Source organism: Podarcis muralis, chromosome 12 (genome assembly GCF_964188315.1).
Source record: "Podarcis muralis chromosome 12, rPodMur119.hap1.1, whole genome shotgun sequence".
NCBI classification, from domain to species: Eukaryota; Metazoa; Chordata; class Lepidosauria; order Squamata; family Lacertidae; genus Podarcis; species Podarcis muralis.
This window is the reverse complement of record NC_135666.1, coordinates 34,183,305-34,205,330: the sequence shown is the minus strand read 5'-3', so window position 1 is coordinate 34,205,330 and position 22,026 is coordinate 34,183,305. Positions and strand designations below refer to the sequence as shown.

At 41.7% G+C, this 22,026-nt stretch overlaps 1 protein-coding gene across 7 annotated transcripts in view; it reads right to left on the bottom strand.

Moving 5' to 3' along the window:
* The window catches only part of HDAC9 (histone deacetylase 9), a 422,950-nt gene that overhangs the window by 105,347 nt on the left and 295,577 nt on the right, over positions 1 to 22,026 (bottom strand). For all 7 annotated transcript variants that reach the window (XM_077936990.1, XM_077936988.1, XM_077936989.1 and 4 more), the window contains 3 exons: positions 20,427 to 20,547; positions 18,055 to 18,104; positions 10,320 to 10,427 (listed from right to left, as the gene is read on the bottom strand). In XM_077936990.1, the coding sequence (XP_077793116.1) occupies positions 10,320 to 10,427; positions 18,055 to 18,104; positions 20,427 to 20,547 (279 nt within the window). The remainder of the gene's footprint in view (positions 1 to 10,319; positions 10,428 to 18,054; positions 18,105 to 20,426; positions 20,548 to 22,026) is intronic.

Genomic DNA, 22,026 nt, shown 5'->3' with positions numbered 1-22,026 from the left:
AAGGGAAGAATAAATCCTTTAGATATGGTCCAAGTAACAAAAGTTGGTATAATCAACCGGAGGAAACCAGCAAGGAAGGGTGGCCAGCAAGGACCACCATGCATCTGGCCTCCCATCGGCCAAACTGCTGTACTTACTGAAAGCAAGAGGGGTAAAGCAGCAGAGAGGGCGATGTGGTGAATCAGGTGTAGTAAGAGATGGGAAACCAGTGAAGATAATACAGGACTGGCTTCATATGTTCATAATGCTCATCAGTCCCACTTAATGCTCTTCTCACCATATTTTGCATCAAGTGAACTTTCCAGACTGTTCTTTGTCTGGATTGATTGGCACTCATCCAAGCCATCCTCCTCAGCCAAGCGCTGATTTAACACCTCCGCCACCTCAGCTGGCTTTATGAAAAAGAGAAATAGAACTACATGTCATCAGCACACGGGTGGCACTAAATCCCAGGATGACCTCACTCAGTGATTTCATGTAGGAACAGCAGCACGGGGGACAGAATAGAATCCTAGAGGACCCAAAAGTATAAATACCAGAGCAAAGATACCCCAGGAACAACTGGAAACAGTTCAGCCAGAAGAATGCCACTGTTGATGGTACAGAAACCCCATGAGAGGTCCAGAATAATCAATAGAGTCACACTTGCCTTGTCTCTAGCAGGGCAGTAAGCTAGTTTCAGTGCCCAGCTGAAAACTCAGCTGAAAACAGATCTAGAAAGTCAGTTTCACCCATCAACCACCAGAGTTCATTGACTCTTTCTTAAGCACCTTGCCCAGGAAGGGAATGTTGGTTACTGAACTGGAGTTGTTAAGATATTCCAGATCCAGAGGAGGTGTTTCTCAGGAGTGGCCACATTCCTGCCTCCTTTAAGAAGACTGGGGCCACGCCTCTTCTTAATGAGGAATTTGCTACCTTCTGAACCCAGCCAGCCATCCCATTTCTGCTAAATCACCCATCAAATTATGGGTTGCCTCTTCATCCCAGAGAGTGAATGGGAATTTGAGAGGTGGCAGTTAATACAAAATAACTTTCAGAGTGGTGTGGGTTTTGCTCAGAGTCTGACTCATTGTCATTTGATTGGGAAATGGGGATAGCATTTGTTTTTCTCAAGTTTTCTGTGAGTGCTTCAAGCCATTGTGACTGAAGCAAATGGGCTGGTTACTTGCTTGACTCAAACTATTACAGTTTAGGCTCTCTTGGCCTATGACAAGCTATTGTCTGTATTGTGTATGTTAATGTGTGCTAATGGATGGCCAAACCTTGGATCAGAGGCTGAGCAGAGCATCTGTCACTCCTGCAATATGTCATCCACAAAAGTATGTAGAATTTCGGGAGACCCCTGTTCTTCATTCAACCCTAGTTTTTACATTACATTTCTTCCCTTTGGCTGCTTTCCAAAGGAGATCTTAGGCTATCTCAAGATCATCGTAATAGTTGGGGGGGGGGCTATAGTATGACCCTGGTACTAAATTACTTTGAGGGCATGATATTTCTCCCCACAGCAAATGACTAATCAATCTTAAGCACTTATGCCAGACTTTGCTAATCAGCAGTTCTCCATTTCTCCCAAAAGTCTTCACACATCTGTGGCTACTAGTTCTTCACAACATTGTCCCATATTAGCAGGAGGGAATGTGAATTCATTTATTTGGGCAATACTAAATACCAGACAGTGATCTCAGAACAGTGGGTGAAGGTCAGACAGAAACGTAAAAATATACTCCAGAGATAGACAGTCTAACATGGAGCGATATGTTGAAAATGTAGCCAACACACATAAATTCAAAGCATTTTTACACAGACGCTTGTTTATACTAGGATACAGACACCATTATACGTCAACAGAAGGTTAAACTGACTGACAGAAATGCACATTAGAGGAGAGATTCATGTCTTTGTCATTATAAGCCTGATTTTTGTGTGTTTTAAACTTCAGGATATGATGGAGTAGAAATGCATCAAACTTGGTCTAAAGTCTAGAAATGCTTAAAACAGGAATGACAAATCAGCAGTATATCAAAGTCTGAGTGGGGAGGAATCACTCTTTCATCTCATATCACTGGCCTATTGGAAAGGACAATGAAAGCCCAGTCTCCTCATTTATAAAGTATCACTCAGTTACGTGCTAAATATGTGGCATATTGTTTATTTTCCAAACAGAATGAATACCATACACCATCTTCGTTTTCCTCACTGGAATGCAGTTCAGGAATTTTCAGATAATGAAAATAGAAGCCTTCAGAACACACTTCAGGGGCCTGATAGAAGCCATGATTGGTTTCTTGCCATCACTTTGGCCAACTAGTGAAGTTGAATTTTTTTTTCTGGAAACCATATTGGATCACCAAGGAAACCAAGGAGAGGAAAGAAGCAGTTGGCTCAAGCTGCAAGTCAGCTTTAGGTTGAATACCAGGACATGTCTTCTAATCACAGTTAGTCAAGGAAACAAATTGACTGTCAGTGACAGTTTTAAAGAAGAATCTGGTGCAAATTGATGTAAGACTAGAGAAATCTATTACTTTAGTGAGCTGGCCCAGATAATCCCACTACTATGTTTATATTATTTTAAGTGTGAGCTTGTTAGCCTGTGCTAGTTACTGAGCATCAATGACCATACTGCTTCGTTTAAGTGCCTTAACTTTTTAGTCACACAGTCGTTATTCTTTGTCTCTTATTATACAGATTCTCAATTTGGCATTCCTTGTTGGCATTGTTATGCATGTGGGAGAGATACTCTGAAAATCCCCCAATGAACCTGAAACAAAACAGTCATCTCAGAGAAGTACAATCATGAACTGGATTATTTTACGTTAACGAAGGAATAACATTATTACGCAAAATTTCCCTGTGCAGATCAGCTGGTGCCCCAGTTAAACATTGTCGGAAATAGCACAGAAATTGTTTGGCAAGTCTTTCCACCTCACAGAGTTTATGATACGTCCTTTACAGACTGACAAGGAAGAGTGATTCACAACATCTTAAAAACACCATCTGCCAGGTTTAAGATAAGATTCAGAGACATGGAAAATTTGTGGTCTGTGGTCCCTAGATTTTCAGCCGGCAATGCCTCAGCCCAGAGCAGCCTGTCTCTGTCATCCAGACTTATCTTTAATGTGATGTTCCGTTGATTCCTCAGTGGCAAGGGAAAGTCACATATTTCTGCCCCTGCCCTTATTCTGTAGCCATTCTCAGTTCTTTCCTCCCACAATGGCTAAACCAAAATGGGCTGTTCTCATCCCTTTCTCAAACATATTTTACCAAGTGAAAACAAGAAAACATGAAATGAATTCTGCCCCATATCCTGTCTCGTATGGAGGCAGGTAGCCACACCAGCCCTCTGTAAGGCATCACAGTGGAGAAGAGCTGATGACACTGAAATAAACAAGTGGGAGGGGGGAGCTAGAAAGGGCAAAGGTCAGTTTCATCCAATGTTTGGGACCAGGGAGACATCACCTGTCCAAGGTAAGCAGGGGAAGTGGAAATTCCTAGTCATCATCTTGGTAGATAGCATGTCCAAACTGAAAAGGTGGATTTTGACTTGACCAGTTGAGTGTACATCTCACTTTATTTATTTACAAATAAAGTTGTGGCTCATAGTTAATCCCAATTACTGTATCTATGCGTTCTGGGATTGGAGTTAGGGCAATTGTTTTCAGTCAATTGTATTGACTGAATAAGAAAAAAACACATTTTTGCCCCTTATTCTGGAAGCCTTTAAGGCTGATGGATATTTTGAGACCTCTGTCCTGTGTATTTGACTTTTATGGCAAAGGCCTTGGGTAACATCAAACATATAAACTTATTTGAAATAGCAATTTTATGTTTCCTTCATGTTACCCAGAAATAGCAAACAGGCAGCAGCGTAATAGTGACTGGATACAGCAAAAATCGTTCTGATACTGATCAGTCTTGACATATCAAAAGGAACCATCCCAGGAAAGCCTACAGTTTTAGTTTCCAAGGATATTCATTTCAAACTATTTTAATTCTGTTAAATGATCCCTGACTACCAAGAGGCCAATTCCATACACTCCATCTGAAGAGGGGTTTCAAGGGACTCGTGCTTGTTTTGCTCCAGTGCAAATGGATGTGCAAGATAATGTCAGAATGCATCATCCTGAGATGGATTACCCCTCCCCCACCAACCTATTTCAGTGGTTTTGCTCTTAGCTAGTTGAATTTTAGAAGAACATTTTGAAATTTACAGGAAAACTTATTTCAATTAAACATATTTTTAAATTAAAGCCGGGGTGCTGAGCAGTGTTTTTTGTGTGTGTGATGGTACTCACCAGTATGGAGTACAACCATCCCTTTTTGGGATGCTGGTGGCAGCCATTTTGTTTTGGCAGCCACAACACTTTTATCAAGCTATGAGTACCGGTGGGGGGGGGGGTTTACAAAAATGTTAGAAGCAATCAAAATGTGACAAATAGCAAGCAAGTTTTTCAAGTTCTTCAGAATTCTTCATCAGGCTAGATATTAAGCAAGAGAGAGAGAGAGTTGGCAGTCTGATAAAGTCTACTGTAGACTTTGTATCTAAAGGAATAGTTCAGCCTTAATGTCAAGAGATCTATATGGATGTTAGGTGATCAAGAAAACATGCAAGTCACCAGATCTGGTGGAAATAGCTACTCCAAAACTCACTGGAATTGGCTATTCATTTGATAGATCCTATTACATATATATTCTGCAGTTCATGACACCACATTTAGTGGTGCGAATTTTTACAGCAACATATCTTTCTCATGAGCACCGCCACTGAAATTTTTCAATATTTAACTTTGATTCTGCTAATTCCGAGCACTGCCTTGACATTTCTGGCATCATGGCCTAAATCTGTCATGCTTTTGTTTAATCCACCATGCAGTCAGTCACATGGTAAACAATGAGGTTTTGAATACTTTCGGGCTTCTCAACTACGAGCGTTGTGCATTATAATATGGGCCTTAGTGACCAACCTGGTGGGGCACTGCTGTTTACCTGCCCTCTGGTCGGTTGTATCACTGCTGCTTACTTGGAGGTACAGGGGTGGCGTGAGATGGCAGTGAGATGGGCACACTGGAAATACAGGAGCCACCACGATGTTTGCTCCTGCTGCATTTATAGCAAAGTCTCAACCCATTTGTGCCAAATCACCTCTTGTGAGCAGTATGAATGATGCGCTTCAAAGAGAGATACTTTTAAGATACAGATATAGTGGATCTATCATTCTTAAGCACTAAAGCCCCCAAACTGCCATGTGATCTTGATACATGAGATATGCAAGCACGTTAAAGCACACCAATCAATCTGCCAAATCCCAATGCAAGCCCAGAGAAAATTCACTTTTAAGGTTCCAAATGGCTGAAATTCAGGGTGGGGGGCAGATGAGTTAATGGAGTGCTAAAGCTCTCCAGGAGAAGGGAATCTGACTATCTCCTTTAGGTTTCATGTCTTAGAAGCAACCGTGCATAAAAAGTTAAGTAGATACAGGGTGAGAATTGAATGAAAGCGAGACCATTGGACATCTCATCATTTATGATATGCTTACACACTAGTGATCTAGGGTCCTGCTTAAAAGGTAGAGTGATATGCCAAATATCCCTGAACTACACCCACATAACAATAGAAAAAGCTTGGTTTTGATGGATGATTTCACCCACTTTTATATGTGGGAAAATATTCTTGTTCAGATTCCACAGGTAGAGGCAACATTCTCCTAACCCAAAGAAGTCATTTACTATCTCTCCTTAAAGTGGGATTCAAGTAGGCTGTATTGTTTTACAGTTTCACAGCTGGTATTCTGTCCATTAGCCAGGAACAATAAAAAAGACCAAATAGTTCACAAGGGATTTCAAATGGAATGGAGAGATGTTTATTATAGCTACGGATTCGGGGTTTCAATCAGATCCCCCTGCTTTTTGGTCAGTTATCAAGTTACGTTGCTGATCTGAGACTTACGTAAGATGGGAGGAGAGGACACAAAGGATTCATTTCGTTCAAAAAATTAAATGTATAGAAAAATTAAATGTATAGAATCTGGCATATCTGTACAAGGAGTCCAGTGGTGGGAATAGCCTAGATTTTGATAAATTGGCTCACTGTTCAGCTACACCACAGGCATGTTATGTGACCATAGGGAAGTCTCCATATATTAGCAGTGGAATCCTACACATGCCTACTCAGAAATATGTCCCATTTAAATCAATGGGACTTACTACCAGATATGCCTAAAAATGAAGCCTAAGTGGGCAAAATAGTGAAATCATAGCTGATTCCTTCCTCCTTTCATTTTAAAAATATGTACAGGTTCATGTACACAAATCCATAATAGACTGCTGGTTAAAATCAATCAGTTGTGAACTCTTCTGTATGAATGTATAACCAAGTAAACGGGCAGAAGATTGCTACCCTAGTGTCTACTTTGACGGCAGCAACCCTATACCCAATTATCTCCAGATTTCTGCTGGGGACATTCCCAGCCCTATCTGGACTCTCCTTCACTGGTGGTCTTCAAGCAGAGGTTGGATGGCCACCTGTCACGGATGCATTAGTTGAGATTCCTGCATTGCAGAGAGTTGGACTAGAGGACTGACAGGGTCCCTTCCAATTCTATGATTCCATGGTTCTATGATTTGGGAATGGTGAGGATTGATCCTGGGATCTTTTTGCATGTGAAGCAGTTCTCTACCACTGAGCTCTGGCTCTTCCGCTTCAGTGTCTACGGTCCCTCACCCCCCCCCCCCCCATGTCCATGGAGACCTTCAACCAAGAATGACACTTCATGCATATGCCATAGTAAGCCTATTTAAGGTGCCACAAGGCTCTTTGTTGTTCTGGTTGTAGGCATAGCATAAGCCCAAAGCATGAATACTGCAAGGTTACAAGAGGAGATGATAGCTGGTGAATGGAGCAAGGAGAACAACAGAGGAAATGAGAGGCAAGAACATTTGAACAGGCTTCATAAAAAATCTGCACTGGGCGTGCTTGTTCACCGCATAAGCTAATCCCCATTTGATTCCTGGTGTGTGTTTTTCATACACCCAAGGTATTAGGAGTGGCAACGAGATGGATGTCTGAAGGAGGACATTAGGTGTAAGCTGATGGATCTGTATTAGTGACTGTGAGGACAGGACCAGACAGGACCAGGGTGATAGTTATTCTAAATGAATATGTTAATTTGGGATAAAAGTGTGTCATCCTGTGGCTATCCTCTGCTGACCTTCCCTGGTGCCTCTGAAGGCAAATAAAAGAGTGATTTATAGTCCCCGAGTCCCATAGTATTTTAACGACACTGTGTTCTCAAATTGTAATGCAGTTGGTATTCTGCTGTAACACTGTGTGCGTGACCTTGATCTGCAGGATTCAGTTCCAGACAAACATTCCATTTGGAAATCTTTTAAATCTTCTTCTTAAAATAAACTGCATATAAATATGGGTGAGGGGAAACTGCGAGGCCCCCCCCCCCAACCCATGTAAGTATTTGTTGCTTTACTGCAGCTACTTCAGTGGCCATTGAAAAAATAGATTGATTGACAACTTTGTTTTTAAAGCTCTTCATTACACAGAGATAAACAGTGAAGAGTAAATCCACGATGTGAAAAACCCCATAAATCCTGGGAGATAAGCAATAAAGGTCCTGCAGCAAATCCTGGTTGTGTCAACTGCACATAAAACATGTCTGATTATTCTTATCTAGCTCAGCTTTTAAATTCTGATATATTCATCATCCCAATTATACTTTCTAAGCAGGAAAAAAATGGAAGTCTGAATTATTATTTTTGAGCATGTACATCTGCATACACATCTTTCATTTAAAGCACATGACTTCCCTCAAAGAATCCTGGAAACTATAGTTTTCCCTTCATGGAGCTACATTTCCCAGCACCCTTAACACACTTCAGTGTCTAGGCTTCTTTGGGGGAAGTTATGTGCATAGCCCAAGCCTGTACATAGACCAAGTCAGTTAATACAAGGCGTTTCCTGTAAATTGCTTTAAAATCTGGCAGCTAGGTCATTGACTGGAACTAGCCACATGAAGCCGTGTTCACCTGCATTAAAATGGCTCCGTGAGGTTCTTGTGTGTTTCCAGACAAAAATTAATATGCTGGTATGTGTTTTTTATGGCTTTGGGCATGAATATGTAAGGGACTGGTTGTACCCGTATGAATCTGCGATTCATGTTGCGAACTTCCACAAAGGCAACTGTGGGGGTGCCTTTCTTTGCAGGGTAGACAGTCTATCAGCAACAGGGCCTTCTCAGTGGTGGCACCTACATAATGGAAGGCTGTTCTCATGTTAAGCTTTCAACACCTGTACAAAACTGAATTATTTGCCCCTGCTTTAAACTAAGTAATGATTTTAATGTTTACTACTGCTTTTATGCTTTATCGCAATGTTTCGTATTCTATGCTGGTTTTTAATGAGTTGTTTCAGTGTCAAACTCATAGTCAATGTCCATCGATTTCATCCGGGTTTACTCAGAGTATGACTCTCTCAGAGAGAACCCAAGCTATTTACTGTTTTGATATTTTATTTGGATTTTATGCTTATTTTCAGCTTTGAGGGATTCATTGAAAAATTTAAACTGAACAGCAGGAAGAAAGCTATCTAAATAAATAAATAAATAAATGATACATAAAGCAAACATGTATTGGCCGTGGCTTCTTTGGGAAACTTGCAGCATGGTTGGCTTGAAAAGTGTAGAAAGTAGGACATATTCAGAGCCTCTGTAGAACATTATTCCACGTATCCATAGTTAAACTTTCATGGACCTGTACCCAGTGAAGGAATAGTTACCATGTATCTGCAACAACTGGGAAAACTGGAGAATAGAGGTCGCAGTGATGATGCCTATTCCTTTTAGCTGGTGGCTTCAGATGATTAGCCTTCTGCACAGCCAGAGCATCGCCATGCATATGTCCTCAAGAGGCCACCATTTTGCAAATGTTCAGATGGGTTACAATATAAATCCCTGTACACCATATAAATAAGGTGCTTTTGATCTCTGTACTTTAGTGTCTTCATTGTTCTTCACATTTTACAGATAGGTGATTGAATCTGAGGTGTAGTGACTTCCTCAGTAAGCATGTAAATATAACCTGCTAATGGAACCATGCTTAAATCCTACTGAAATCACTGGGATTTAAGTAAGCTGTTCATTACAGTTCAGGTTTTGCGGGATGGTGTCCCAAGGCTATGGTAGCCCTGGCTAGGAACGAAAGAACCTGTCCATTTCAGTTCCCGCAGTTTCTAATTCTTTCAATCTCCTATCCTTACCCCCCCCCAAGCTGTTTGGCATAGATGGGCAGGTATCAGAAAGCCCCCTGTCTCCTGGGAGGTCTCTCAAAGCACTCACCCATTTCCCCCTCTCCTTCACTTCCAATTCACCCAACCCCACACTGCATTTGCCCCAATGGAGGAAAAACAAAAAAGCCCCAAATCACCATGAAACTGTAAGCATGTGAAAGAAAGTTACATACTTTTCATTTAATTCCATTTGCCGTCAGATCTGAACCGTAACAGTAGACTTTGGTCACTGGGTGAAATCCATTGCTATTTTACCTAACATCAATTGTATTGATGGCATGTCACGTCCAAGAAAGTTTATTGGGGTATCTAACCATTTGGGCTGTACAGGGCCTACCTTTAAAACCGGGTTGTTATAACATCAAACAAAATGTCAACGTCTGTTGAGCATGCAGGTTTTATAAATTGTTTAGACTGGGGATAATTTGGGTTTTGTATCTCATTCTTTTCAGATCGTGTAGAAAGGAAGCTCAAAAACCGAGTTTGGGTTGGGGAAGTGCTTTGAATTTGCGATTGTTTGATGGAAAGGCATAGCCTGCACCATTACCCTTCCAATCAACAGTTTCCTTCTTTCTTCAAAGCCCACAGGTCCATTATTTACTTTTCTTCGCCTTGGGTGGCATTTTTGAGGCCATGCTTTCAACCCGATAATAATTTATTTAAAATTCATTTCAAAAGGGAATTTCAGAATGGCGTGCCAGATCTGTACATCCTCTGAGTCATTTCTAACTCGGACAACGGTTGTGCAATTGACTCCGGGGCGGGGAAAACAAAAAAGAGAGAGAGACTGCAATAATACTGTAGTACGCTGGCAAGCAAAACTCTCTCTAGTGAATTGGAAGGCTTCGAGTAATAAAACGATCTGCTGATTGCCAAGCGAGGCTATTTAGATTACCACACCTTAGTGACCCGCCATCTTCCCCATTCTCCGGTCTCCGCTCCCCTTCCTTCAACCCCAGAACAACAACATCACTTTCAGCTCTCCCCCCGCCCCACTTTTCCCACACACAATGCAACCCAGACCTCACCTTCAGCTCTCCTGAGACCACTTTGGAAGCCAATTCGATGACACAGCCAACAGCCATGCGTGCAGCACCGGACGAATGCAGCTCATTCCAAATGGTGTCACTGTCCACCTGAGCAAACAGTTAGCAGAGGGGGTGGGGGAGGGAAAGAAGAGAGAGAGAGAGTTTAAGAGAAAACAAATCAGTGAGGGAGGGCTGGCAGGGTGACAGCCAATGTACAATAACATTAGTCTTCCGACTTGGCCAGCTGAAAAGGCCTTCTGGACATGGCTTTGCTTATACTTTTTCTCTACACCAACTTCTCCAATGGAAACACATTCCTGTCATGCCTCACTGCCATTCCCTGTTTAGATTTCTCATTACAAACAGCATTACATAGGCCAGAGCTGGCCCTAGCTAACAGGCCCGTTAGACACCAGGCCCGGGGTAATAGATGCAGCATACGCTCAGAGTGGCCTTACTTCTAAGAAAAGAATTTGCTTTTGCAAAAGCCAGAACAAAAGCTTCAATGAAATGGCATGTGCTTACAGGAAAGCTCTGTTATAATGAACTCAAGCTGTAGCAAACACCTTTCTCTTTTTTTTTAGTGTATTGGAGGGAGGCAACTATGGTTCATATTCCTAAAATAAGAGGCATTTCAAAGTCGCTGCCAACATGAATCAGAAAAGGGTCTGCAATTTAGCACCTGTGAGCAGGCAGGGAAGGCAGGTCAAATTTGTGGGGTATGACTGTGAGAGGACCCTACCGATGTCCAGAGCAAATGGTCTCCTCTCTTTGCTCCCACTGCCAGCTAACACAGGTGGCAGCTGTGTCATCTAGATGGTCAGATGGGGGGGTAGTTGTACAAATAAGGGGGGTGGTCTCCATGGGCATCATCTTCCTCAGGGATTAACATTTCACTCATGGGAGCAGCAGAAACAACCAAAAAGACATTTGGTACCTCAAAAACAAACCTCTTTTGCGGACTCAAGCTCATTCCGTCACATACATGAAACGAAATCTTAGCTGGCAGGCATATAAAGGAGAATATGCTAAGGAGGTTGAATGGCAATTGGATACAACCATTACAGTAAGTGATGAATAAAGCTTAAAGATGCATTAAATAGATGCACTTTTAAGGTTCTGCAATAGCAGAATTGCTGAGATGACTATTAAGAGCTGTGGTAGGGCAGGGAACCATTTTCAAGAAACTGCCATGGATAGCACAGATATCCTAGCATCGATAAGGACAAGGGTGATAGTGCTAGCTGTATTCTTCCAGTGGCTACCATTGTGATTTCCCATGATTCTCCAAAGCCCTGTAACATTACTCAAAGGTAATTAAGAAGGACAGCTGCTCAGCACTTATTGGAGCAGAGCAAAAGTGGGCCTAGGCCAATTGGATCAGAGACGGGAGGCCACCAGTAATAGCTTGATGATTACTAGTCTTCTCTGTCCCTTAGAATTTATTTTATTTTTATTAAATTTATATTCCCTCTTTTGGGGGGGCAGTTTTCCAGGGCAACTTGCAGTAATATATAAATTAAACAAATTTATATATTGGTTTATATATAAATTGGTTTATACAAAAACCCAATATATTAAACAAATATAAATTCAACAGATTGATGTCACTATAAACACACCATCATTAAAACTAAAAGGAAACTATCACAACAAAATTGAACAGAGGCAGCCAGAGGTAACATTAAAACAGTGGTCAGCACTATAAAGCCAGTGATAGCAAGATAAAACAGCAATATAATGACAGCACAACTAAAATCCTTACAACTAAAATTTTGAAAAGGTAAACAAATATGTTTTCAGTTCAATGATGGAGATGGTTGAATCCTAAATGTGGGCTCCAAAATGTGGGGGCCCCCATTGAAAAAGCCCTCTTCCATATGTCCACCAGCCTGAACCAACATTGCACCATCTAAATGATAATGGAACACTATAGGTAATGTATATCCAAGGGAAAATGAGCGCCAACACTTAAGTTTTGAAATACAACTACACTAAAATTTAAGGCATCAACATTGTTCATATTTCAGCAACACTTCAAACAGGCAGAATTATTCATGACAATGTTACAAGCCAGAATATGCCGTCCCACTCTGAAGTCTAAGACTCTTAAGGCACATATGGATTTACTTCATTCAGAATTTCCTGAATGAATATAGTCGTTTCGAGCTTTTCCAAATACATCCAGCGTAGCTCAATCACTGGCATGTGTAACAAAGCTAGACCATAGGAAAGCCCCAGATGATAGAAATTAAACTACCTGTCCCAGAAGTGTGTGTGTGTGTGGATTTATTCAAAAAGGCTGAATGGCTTAAATAACAATTAATTTACATCTATCCCATGTGAAAGCTACTGGATTTTTACCTACAGCCTGCATAAGTTTGCCTCCCCCCACCTGCAACTCTTGCAGAAAAAATAGGCCCATGTAATATGTTTTGAAAGGAAGATGAGTTATTCTCCTCTACACTCTCAGCAGCATTCTTGTGCTCTGGAAGTGTGGGGTGAAAGCTAGTGTTTCACACACACACACACACACACACACACACACACACACACACCCCAGTCTCCGAGTGGCAAGAGACTCCAGGGGTTCCAGTGCTTAGCCAGGGTTAGGTTTCCTTGGAATGAAGGTCATTGGAGACTATGGAGGTCCGTTCTTAACCTGAAACTGTTCTTAACCTGAGGTACCACTTTAGCTAATGGGGTCTCCCACTGCTGCCGTGCCGCTGCCACGTGATTTCTGTTCTCATACTGAAGCAAAGTTCTTAACCCAAGGTAGTATTTCTGGGTTAGCGGACTCTGAAACCTGAAGTAACCTGAAGTGTCTGTAACCCGAGGTACCACTGTATATGGTTTCATTTGCACATGTATACAAACTGAGCATAGGACAGATGGCCTTGCTTCCTCATGGGGTTTCCAGCTTTAGTCAAGAGCAAATATGAGCCTCTGTGTCTCCAACTTCCAGCATCAGCCAAACTCAGCCGCCTCCTCCTCTTCTTCTTCTTCTTCTTCTTCTTCTTCTTCTTCTTCTTCTTCTTCTTCCATACACAGTGATCTCATGTTCAACCAGGTGAGGGAGCTTGCCCCATTTGCCTCACTGGTGACAGGGTGACTTCTTTTTAAAGTACATGGAAGTACTTAACTAGTCAGCTGAGGTCAATGCCCTAACAAAGGAAATGGCTGGGCAGGTTTCCTCTTAAAGATTCTGAACTCACAGATACAGGGTTGCAGGTTTGGGAAGGAATCTGCAGGTATCATCCACAGTGAGAATGAGAAGTCATTCTGGAAGCCACAGATTTGCCATGTCATCTGGTGATTTATGCCTTCTTTACTGAATCCATGTGTCTCCGTAGGTACAAAAGCTTTTAGAGGCTCACACTTTGCCGTTTGCTTCCAGAGAAAATACACTGCCTCCAACTCACCCCCCACCCCAACCCTGTTGCTCTTTAGTGGCAAGCAAGTAGAAACGAAATCCATCCCTCTTCCAAAGTGTTCCTGCCTTTAAGAACTCTGTGTGCCATTAAGATCCAAGTGTCATCAAAGAACCTGCCATTCCCAGGCCTTGTTGGCAGAAGTCCATGATTCTAGGTGAAATATACTCGGAGTCGAGCGTGAATTTCATGCTCTTTATTCAGCTCATAGTAGCAATGAATGAACTTTCCCCCAAATGTCTAGCTATATACACATTATTTACACACTGGACCCCACGTGATTGGCTAATTCCTGGTTGCTCCTGTAGGCCAATCAGGTTGCGGATTCACTTCATTCAGAAGCCTGATTGGCTGCTCCTGCAGGCCAATCAGGTCGCTGATTCACTTCCACCTGGAGCTGGACTGGGTGGCTCCTGCAGACCAATCAGACTGCTGCGTTCTGGATCCTATTGTTCTAGGATTCAGCTCAGTACATAACACTAGGAAAGGTGATGCAATCTAGCACAGAAGCCGGCTGTCCTTTCAGGGTGGGGACTCAGCTGCTGGGCAGTCAGATGAGCACCGCTGCTACTGCTGCTGCTCCACTAATGTTGTCTGCTACTGAAATCCAGGACCCACCACAAAAGAACCAGGGCACGGGTCCCCGGATGGCAGCAATTAACAATTTCTTACTGTGAAGACATTTGTCTGAAATGGTCTTTCCAAACCTCCTAATTCTGAAGCAAGTTGCGCTGATTTCATAGAACTTAGATCGACATAAATATGCCTAGGATAGCTAGGTAAATTTCTCTTTTTTCCCCTTCTTTTTTTTGCCTTGTGCAGATTTAATAATGAGACAGCAATATAGTAAACACTCTATGTTAATTAGAAAGCAGGTGTGTTCTGTATGCAAACACATGAACCACGAGAATATGAAACACTAAAAACATTTGGCAAGTCCATTAACTCTCCCCTCATTCCAAAAGAAAATCTAATCTAGGCAGTTAGGCAGCATTCTCCAATATGACAAGACCTATCGTCATAGGGGATCTACTGTAGCTGCCAGAAAACATGGCGGCTTGTGTGCTTTTTTAATATGACACTGCAGGACACTGTTGATTTTTCCTCTGGCTAGCCTTGCTTTTTAAGTCTTACTATGTAGTGATTACTGGAAGGGGGAGGAAACTTCTGCCTCCTATCCAGGCATACTGTGGACCTACCTGCTTAGCAGGATAGCTAGGTAAATTTCACAGGAATGAAATTGCTGCACAATCGCATGCATCATTTTGTTATAGAGCCAAAAGTTCAGCTTCTCCTCTTTGTGTTTTGTTTCCACACGACCGAAGAGGCAAAGACATATATGTCAGAACTTAAGTCAGCCTTAGTGGATGGCTTGTCATGTGTTCAGGGCCGGATTTAGGTTTGATGAGGCCCTAAGCTATGAAGGTAATGGGGCCCTTTATATGTCCAGCTGTCCTTTGTCAACAACAAATTGTCGCTGTTCTTTGTGTTGAATATATACTAGATGGTAATTTATGGATCTAATAGGTATCTAAAGCCATTTGCACATAACAAAATATGTATTTTATCAAAGTAATTGTTGAACTGAAATACAATTAAGAAGTATATTAACAGAGAAGTAATTATTAAGCTCTAACTTAAAATGATTTTTTATTCATAACAAACTTAATAATGCAAACACATTGGCATTTGGCAATAACAAAAGTTCCTCTAGAAACACAATTTACAAAGACTCATAATCCAGTCTCTAGAAACTTGCTATAACATGATATAATAATAGGTGTAAATATATGATGCAAACTACTACTAATTATAAATAGCAGAATGTAGGCACCCTATATATATAGATGAGCAAACCAGTGATATTTTTAGGGAGCAGGCTAGCAGGCGGGGCCCATTACTTACATCAAAGGGGCCTACACAATACAAAACACTGTTGCTGTATGTAGGTTTATTTTATTCATTTTTTAATCTTATATTTTAGACATGTACATCCAGGGTTTTTTTTTCTTTAGTTTTTTTTGGGGCCCCCAAGAGAGTGGGGCCCTAAGCTATAGCTTGTTTAGCTTATACGTAAATCCAGCACTGCATATGTGGCTGTCAGCCTATGAAGAGGTAAAAAGGGGAAATCTTATGCCAAAAAACAAACCCATAAAGTAGTAGAAAAAGGAGGCACATAAAGAGCAAAACTTTTAATAGTGTAATTCTCGGGATTCCAATGGTGGTTCTCCCCCCCCCCCCCCCCCGTTCTTAAATAGCCAGTGCTTTATCAAACACTGAGGATAAGAATATCAGAAGAAAAAATATTCTTCTCCAAGGAGTTCTAAACATGTGCCCATTGATGTTGGCATCCACCATGTTCATGGAAATCATAAGCAGCTAATGTCAATTACATGCAACTAAACCACGCAAAAGAGCCACAACTTTCTGGCTCACAATATATAATCAGTGTATCCTGCACAAAAGATGTTGCTTGGTCCTTTCCTAAAAAGATTTTTTCCCTAAATCAGAAAGGTTGATGCACCTTCACTCCCCGCCCCCGCCCGCACGAGAGGTACTTTTGCAGCACAAACATCAAATCATTCTGATCTGCTGAAAGGAGCTTGGCTGACTCCAAGGGGATACAGCGTTTGGCACATTGAAGTCTGCAGCTAAGCCTAATTTAACACTTCTGCCCTGCCTGCCTGAATTCCTGCAAGGTGTTACATTGGCACTTCCTGAGATCATTCAGCTTGGAAGTCTGACACTGCACATTGACCTTTCCCTTTCTGCTTGCTCCTCCCAGCCTCCTCCTCCTTTCTTTATTTTTTAAGCATCGTTGGATTGGGCAGCTGCCTCATTTTATAAGATAAATGTGGAATTCTCTTTTGTCTGCAGTACAATCCCTGGGGTACCAGGACTGAAACCCAAACTTTGCCCCGGCACAGCTTGAGAGCCCATTCTTCATCTAAACAAATGCCGTAAGACCTTTTATGCTTGCTTGCTGCTTTTTTTTTACAGCATGTCAAAAATCATATTGACTGCCAATAGTGATGTGATTGGTGTGGCCTCCTTGGAGTCATAAAAGAGGCAGTCTGTTATCAATTTTTCTGTGTGTATCCAGGGAATTTTGGGCAGGTTCACTTCCAAGTTATAAATGACAACAACTCAAATGCCACAGAAGTTTTGAAGCTGGAATCTGATTATGCTATCAGAGGCCCTGTTCTTCTTTCTTTCTTTATTTCCTATTAATAAATCATAGATAGATGGCAGATAGATCTATATCACTACCCACAAATGTGTGCATGCACACATATATATCAATATATATTCATATAGATCTATGAATTTGATTTAGCTTGTACTGATATTTGACCATTACTCCTGCTGTTGCGTTATTTATTATTTCCATAGCATCAACACACCATACCAAAGGTACAACAGCAATAAAAACACCTTAAAGAGCACAAAGCATTTTTAAAATCTACAAATACCAGTTGGTTAAAAGAAATTCACATTTCAAGGCCTGTCGAATTAACATCATTTTAAGACATTATCTAAAAGAAGGCAGGGGTGAATACTGCCAAACTTCCATTGGCAGGGAGTTCCCCCCCTTATTTTAATTGTAGGTTTCTGGAGGCAGAGAATTGCCCATTCTTGCCCATTGAGGTGTTTATATATCAATAATATATGTTTCATTGAGTTTTGCATACACTGAGTAATAAATTCATTCTTACAATCTATCCATACAGCCACATATCAGCAGAGCAAGAGAATCTTAATCTCAGGACAGTGGGTTCAAGACCCATGTTGGGCAAAAGATTCCTACATTGTAGGGGGCTGGACTAGATGGCCCTTGTGGTCCCTTCCTACTCTGCAATTCTGTGATTCTATGATTAAGGAATCCCAATGATTGAACCTGGCACTAATGCAAAGGCGACATTGATCGTATTCCAGTAGCTTGAGTTTAGATACACAAGGCAGCATGATCACATTTCCTCTGCCAAGGCTGCATTGTTTATTATTAATGTATCCCCAATGAAGTTTGCAATACCTTGAAGACAAATGTGTGCCTGTCGTGTATTCATTTGCATTTGCACACCAGGGCATTGTATGGAGTGCTAGAACTGTGACGGTTGTAACTTGGTTAGAATGACATGGCGATACCATTCACATATTGTGAAGCTTAGCATCATGATCCCAATCAATTTTGCATCTAGCTCCCAAAATGTGTAACCAGAGTATACAGTATATATACACCATTGAGTTACCCAGCAGAAAGCTTCTTTAGGCTACCTTACTACATCAAAGCGAAACCTACTTACCCCAAGGCCTCCGCAGGGCAACAACGAAAATAGTTTCTGAGGCACACTGCCTATATAAAAAAAGAGCGGGAAACAGTAAGCATTAAGATAGAACTTCATGTTTTGGATGACAACTCCTATCAGCCCAGTCAGCACATTTGTAATGGGATAAAATTTTGTGCAATGCACAGATATACAGCGGCAGATTTACAAATACTCTTTGATAAGCGTCAAAAATATTGACATTTAGGAAACATCCAGAGCAGTTAAATCGCAGGAACTGGAACCCTGGTTTGTCTACCTTGGTTCCAGGAAAGCAGTATTTCGTAAAGTCTCATTATCGAATTATTTCTGTGGCTGAATTTGCAATCTTTGGAGGCTCACTTCTGTTGAAAGCTGATGGTTTGGTGGTCACGTGCCAGTGTTTGTGTATGGGAATATCTGCCATTGGTTGCAAGTTAATAGAAACCAGGAGAGGTCTGGAGGTCCTTAGTGGTTTTCATTATCATCACTTCAGGCCAGTGGTGACTCTGGTAAGAGTATGAAAAACTTGCTTCAAAGCTGTAATATATTCACACATACTGTCCAGATTCTTTAGAATGTCAGCTCTAGTTAAACTGAAGCATTAGCCATTGTGATGGCCTGACACATAATTTTGGCATTTATAAATTTGCCATAATTAGGAATAGTTGGTTTTTAGAAATGCTATGTTCGTCAGGGTGGCAGTGGGGGAGGAATGGAAACTGAAAATGGGCAATTGTTCTGAATTGTGCTTATTAAAGGAACATGGTATGGTGCCAATTTGAAAATCATGATAATTTACATCACATCAAGATGTAATGTTGTATGGCACATTGTAATGAACTATAAGTTGTCAATGGCAGCATGTTAAAGTATTTTTTAAAGTTACATTTGGTTTAGGAAACCTCTTAAGTAGATGCTCAGTTAAATGACATCAGGATATGAACACATACTTAACCATCTTCTAATTTCTGCTGTAGTGTTTTTGAATTACTTCTTAATGTAAAGTTCATGAAAAAGCATTTATTCACATTGCTAAATCAGGCTCAAAATCTATTTTCTGTAAGTCTCTTTTTAACTCCTCTTTGAACCTTTCTTTACTGATGTCTTCTAAAACCTGGGTGTTTTGCTTTTGTGGTGGTGGCATTTTTAAAAAACCATATAGCAGAGTCTTGTGCAATATGAATATTCTTTCACTATCTACTATAGTTCACTTTTTTTTGAAAAAAAAAATAGATTTTGGGAAAAACTAAAAATAGTTCAGCAACTTTGGCAAAAAAAAAAAAAAAAAAAAAGGTCAAAAACTTTTGTGTCTGGATTTTCACTTTTTGAAGTATGGCCTCCCTAACATCATCCAACTTTTTCAAGCCCCAAACTGGGACATGCATCTTTTAGGACGTGCTCCTGGGAAAATCATGTGACCAGCGCCTCACTCTCATCCCAAAACAATTCCTCCAAGATCAGCTGCTGGGGAACATGAGTGAGAGAGGACCATTATACTCACGTCCTGCCAGTGGGATTTCCATAAGGATCCAGTTGGCTACTATGAACACACAAGTGCTGGGCTAGATGGACCTTGGGTCTGATCTGGCTGGGCACTTAGTTTGTTCTTAGGTTCTTTGTGTCCAAATAGTCCAGCAATAGTCTTTTGAATGTTGGTTCTAGCAAGGAAGTTGGACCATTTGGCCAACAAAATGTATTGGGCTGACAGAACTAAACATTACTGCATGTGGTGTTATCAGGTGTATTCAGCATGCGCTAGTCAAAGATATTTTCGTACGTGCAGCATGCTCCTTCTCCTAGGACTAACACTTTAAAATGTCTTGTTTCGGGCCTGCAGAAGTCCTGCCTTCACTTATCCCTTTGCTCCCTTCCTGTTGCATGCACTGGCGGAGGAAGAGGAGTGCGGGGGGAGCGCACCGCCCCCAGCAGCGCAATCCCGGTGGGGTGCCTTAATTAGGAATATGGCACCTGCTGTCCGCCCCCCCCCCCGGTGCTGGAGCATGAAGCTCTGCCACTGGCTGCATGGAAAGGAAGTGTCCTGTGAAATAAGCCAAACAGCCTTATGTTCAGGGTTCTATTTGCCCATGCAATTTAAATATCCTTGCCACAAAAGGGTTAATGTCCAGAGGATAAGAAAGCAGAGACAGAGAGATAGAAAGAGAAAGATCTCTACTTTCCGGCAAGGACCTTTTCCTAATCTGTGTTGGCTGCTGCTGCAACATTCTCTTTCTACAATGCAATGCATTTGGAAAAAGTGATACTTTTTTTTTTTGTTATACTGCTTGCCAAGTATTTTAAACTGACACCAGCTATGACTAATGACAGTGCTGGAATGTGCTGTTCTCAGTAGAATAGAGCCCTTTACAGACCTAGGATTTTCCTGGGGTCCAGCTTCTGTCTGTTCAGGGGGCTGGTGCCATACAGCAGTGAATGATGTTCAGAGTGAACCAGCTGTATTTCTTCCAGACTGGCTTTTCGACCTCGGATCCGCTGAAAGAAAGCAGCAGAGGTTTACAATATTCTACCGATAATATAAGGAAGACAGGGAGTGGGGGGGGGGGAGCAAATCCAAAATAACATTAAATAGGATTAATCATGGGCAGCAATTGCATCATATGAGAATGTGAGACTGGTTTTGTTTAATATTCTTCAAGAAAGGAAAAGCAAGGATGGTTTTAACAAATGCATTGGTCCCATGGTAAATTAAACATGTTAGAATAACACAGTACTTTGCATGCAAAAAATAAATGCCGCGCCCCCAGGCAGGTTTCCCCTCCCCTTCCATGCAAAACCACAGGGACACCAGTCACATGATTACCAATGGCTTCAAGTTACAAGGAATGAGATTCTGACTAAACATCAGGAAAAGCTTTCTGACAGTAGGAGCTGTTCAACAGTGGGATGGTCTCCCTTGAGATGCTGTGGACTCTCCTTCATTGGAGGTTCTGAAGCACAAGTTGGATGGTCATCTGTCATGGATGCTTTAGCTGAGATTCCTGCATTGCAGGGGTTTTGAACTAGATGATGCTTGTGGGTACCGTACAACTCTACGATTAGCTAGCACCAAAGGCCCTGATCCAGAGTGGAATTGCAGCAAGGACCAAAGGTTTAAAGCCTTTTCCTTCCCCCACCAGGGTCTTGGTCAGAACCTCCATGTCTGCTGTTTACACTTTAGAAGCCCATCCAAACAATTGTTCATAGTGTGCATGAGGTTACATTTAGTTTTGTCCTAAGGCAGGGGTACTCAGTATGGTGCCTTCAGGTTGTTGTTGTACTTCAACTCCCATTATCCCTGATCCCCGACAACAAAAGATGGGAATTGTATTCCAATGACATGTGGAGAGCATCAGGTGGACTACTCCTGCCCTAAGTTAATCAAAAAACAACAACATGTTTCCTAATTAACTTGTCTTTAGGATATTTGCATTGGAGGGTCATTTATTCACAATATCTGATGCACAGAGTTTGTCTGCAAAGAAGAAGAGAAGAAGAAGAAGAGTTTGGATTTGATATCCCGCCTTTCACTCCCCTTCAGGAGTCTCAAAGCGGCTAACAATCTCCTTTCCCTTCCTCCCCCACAACAAACACTCTGTGAGGTGAGTGGGCCTGAGAGACTTCAAAGAAGTGTGACTGGCCCAAGGTCACCCAGCAGCTGCATGTGGAGGAGCGGAGACGCGAACCCGGTTCCCCAGATTATGAGACTACCGCTCTTAACCACTATACCACACTGGCTCTGTGGTTTGTCCATGGAAATTTGATGGAAGCTGAAATGGTTTATCATTCTTGTAGAATGGTCGATGGTCAGTCTTGTTTATCAAGAACAGGAGTGGGCAACAATTTTCAGCTTGAGGGCCACATTCTCTCATGGGTGTCCTTATAGGGCCTGTATAGCTTCGTGGGCAGGTCCAGAGGCAAAGATGTAGGCAGGGCAATAAAGGTGACTCTTATCATTGTGCAGTCGCACAAAGG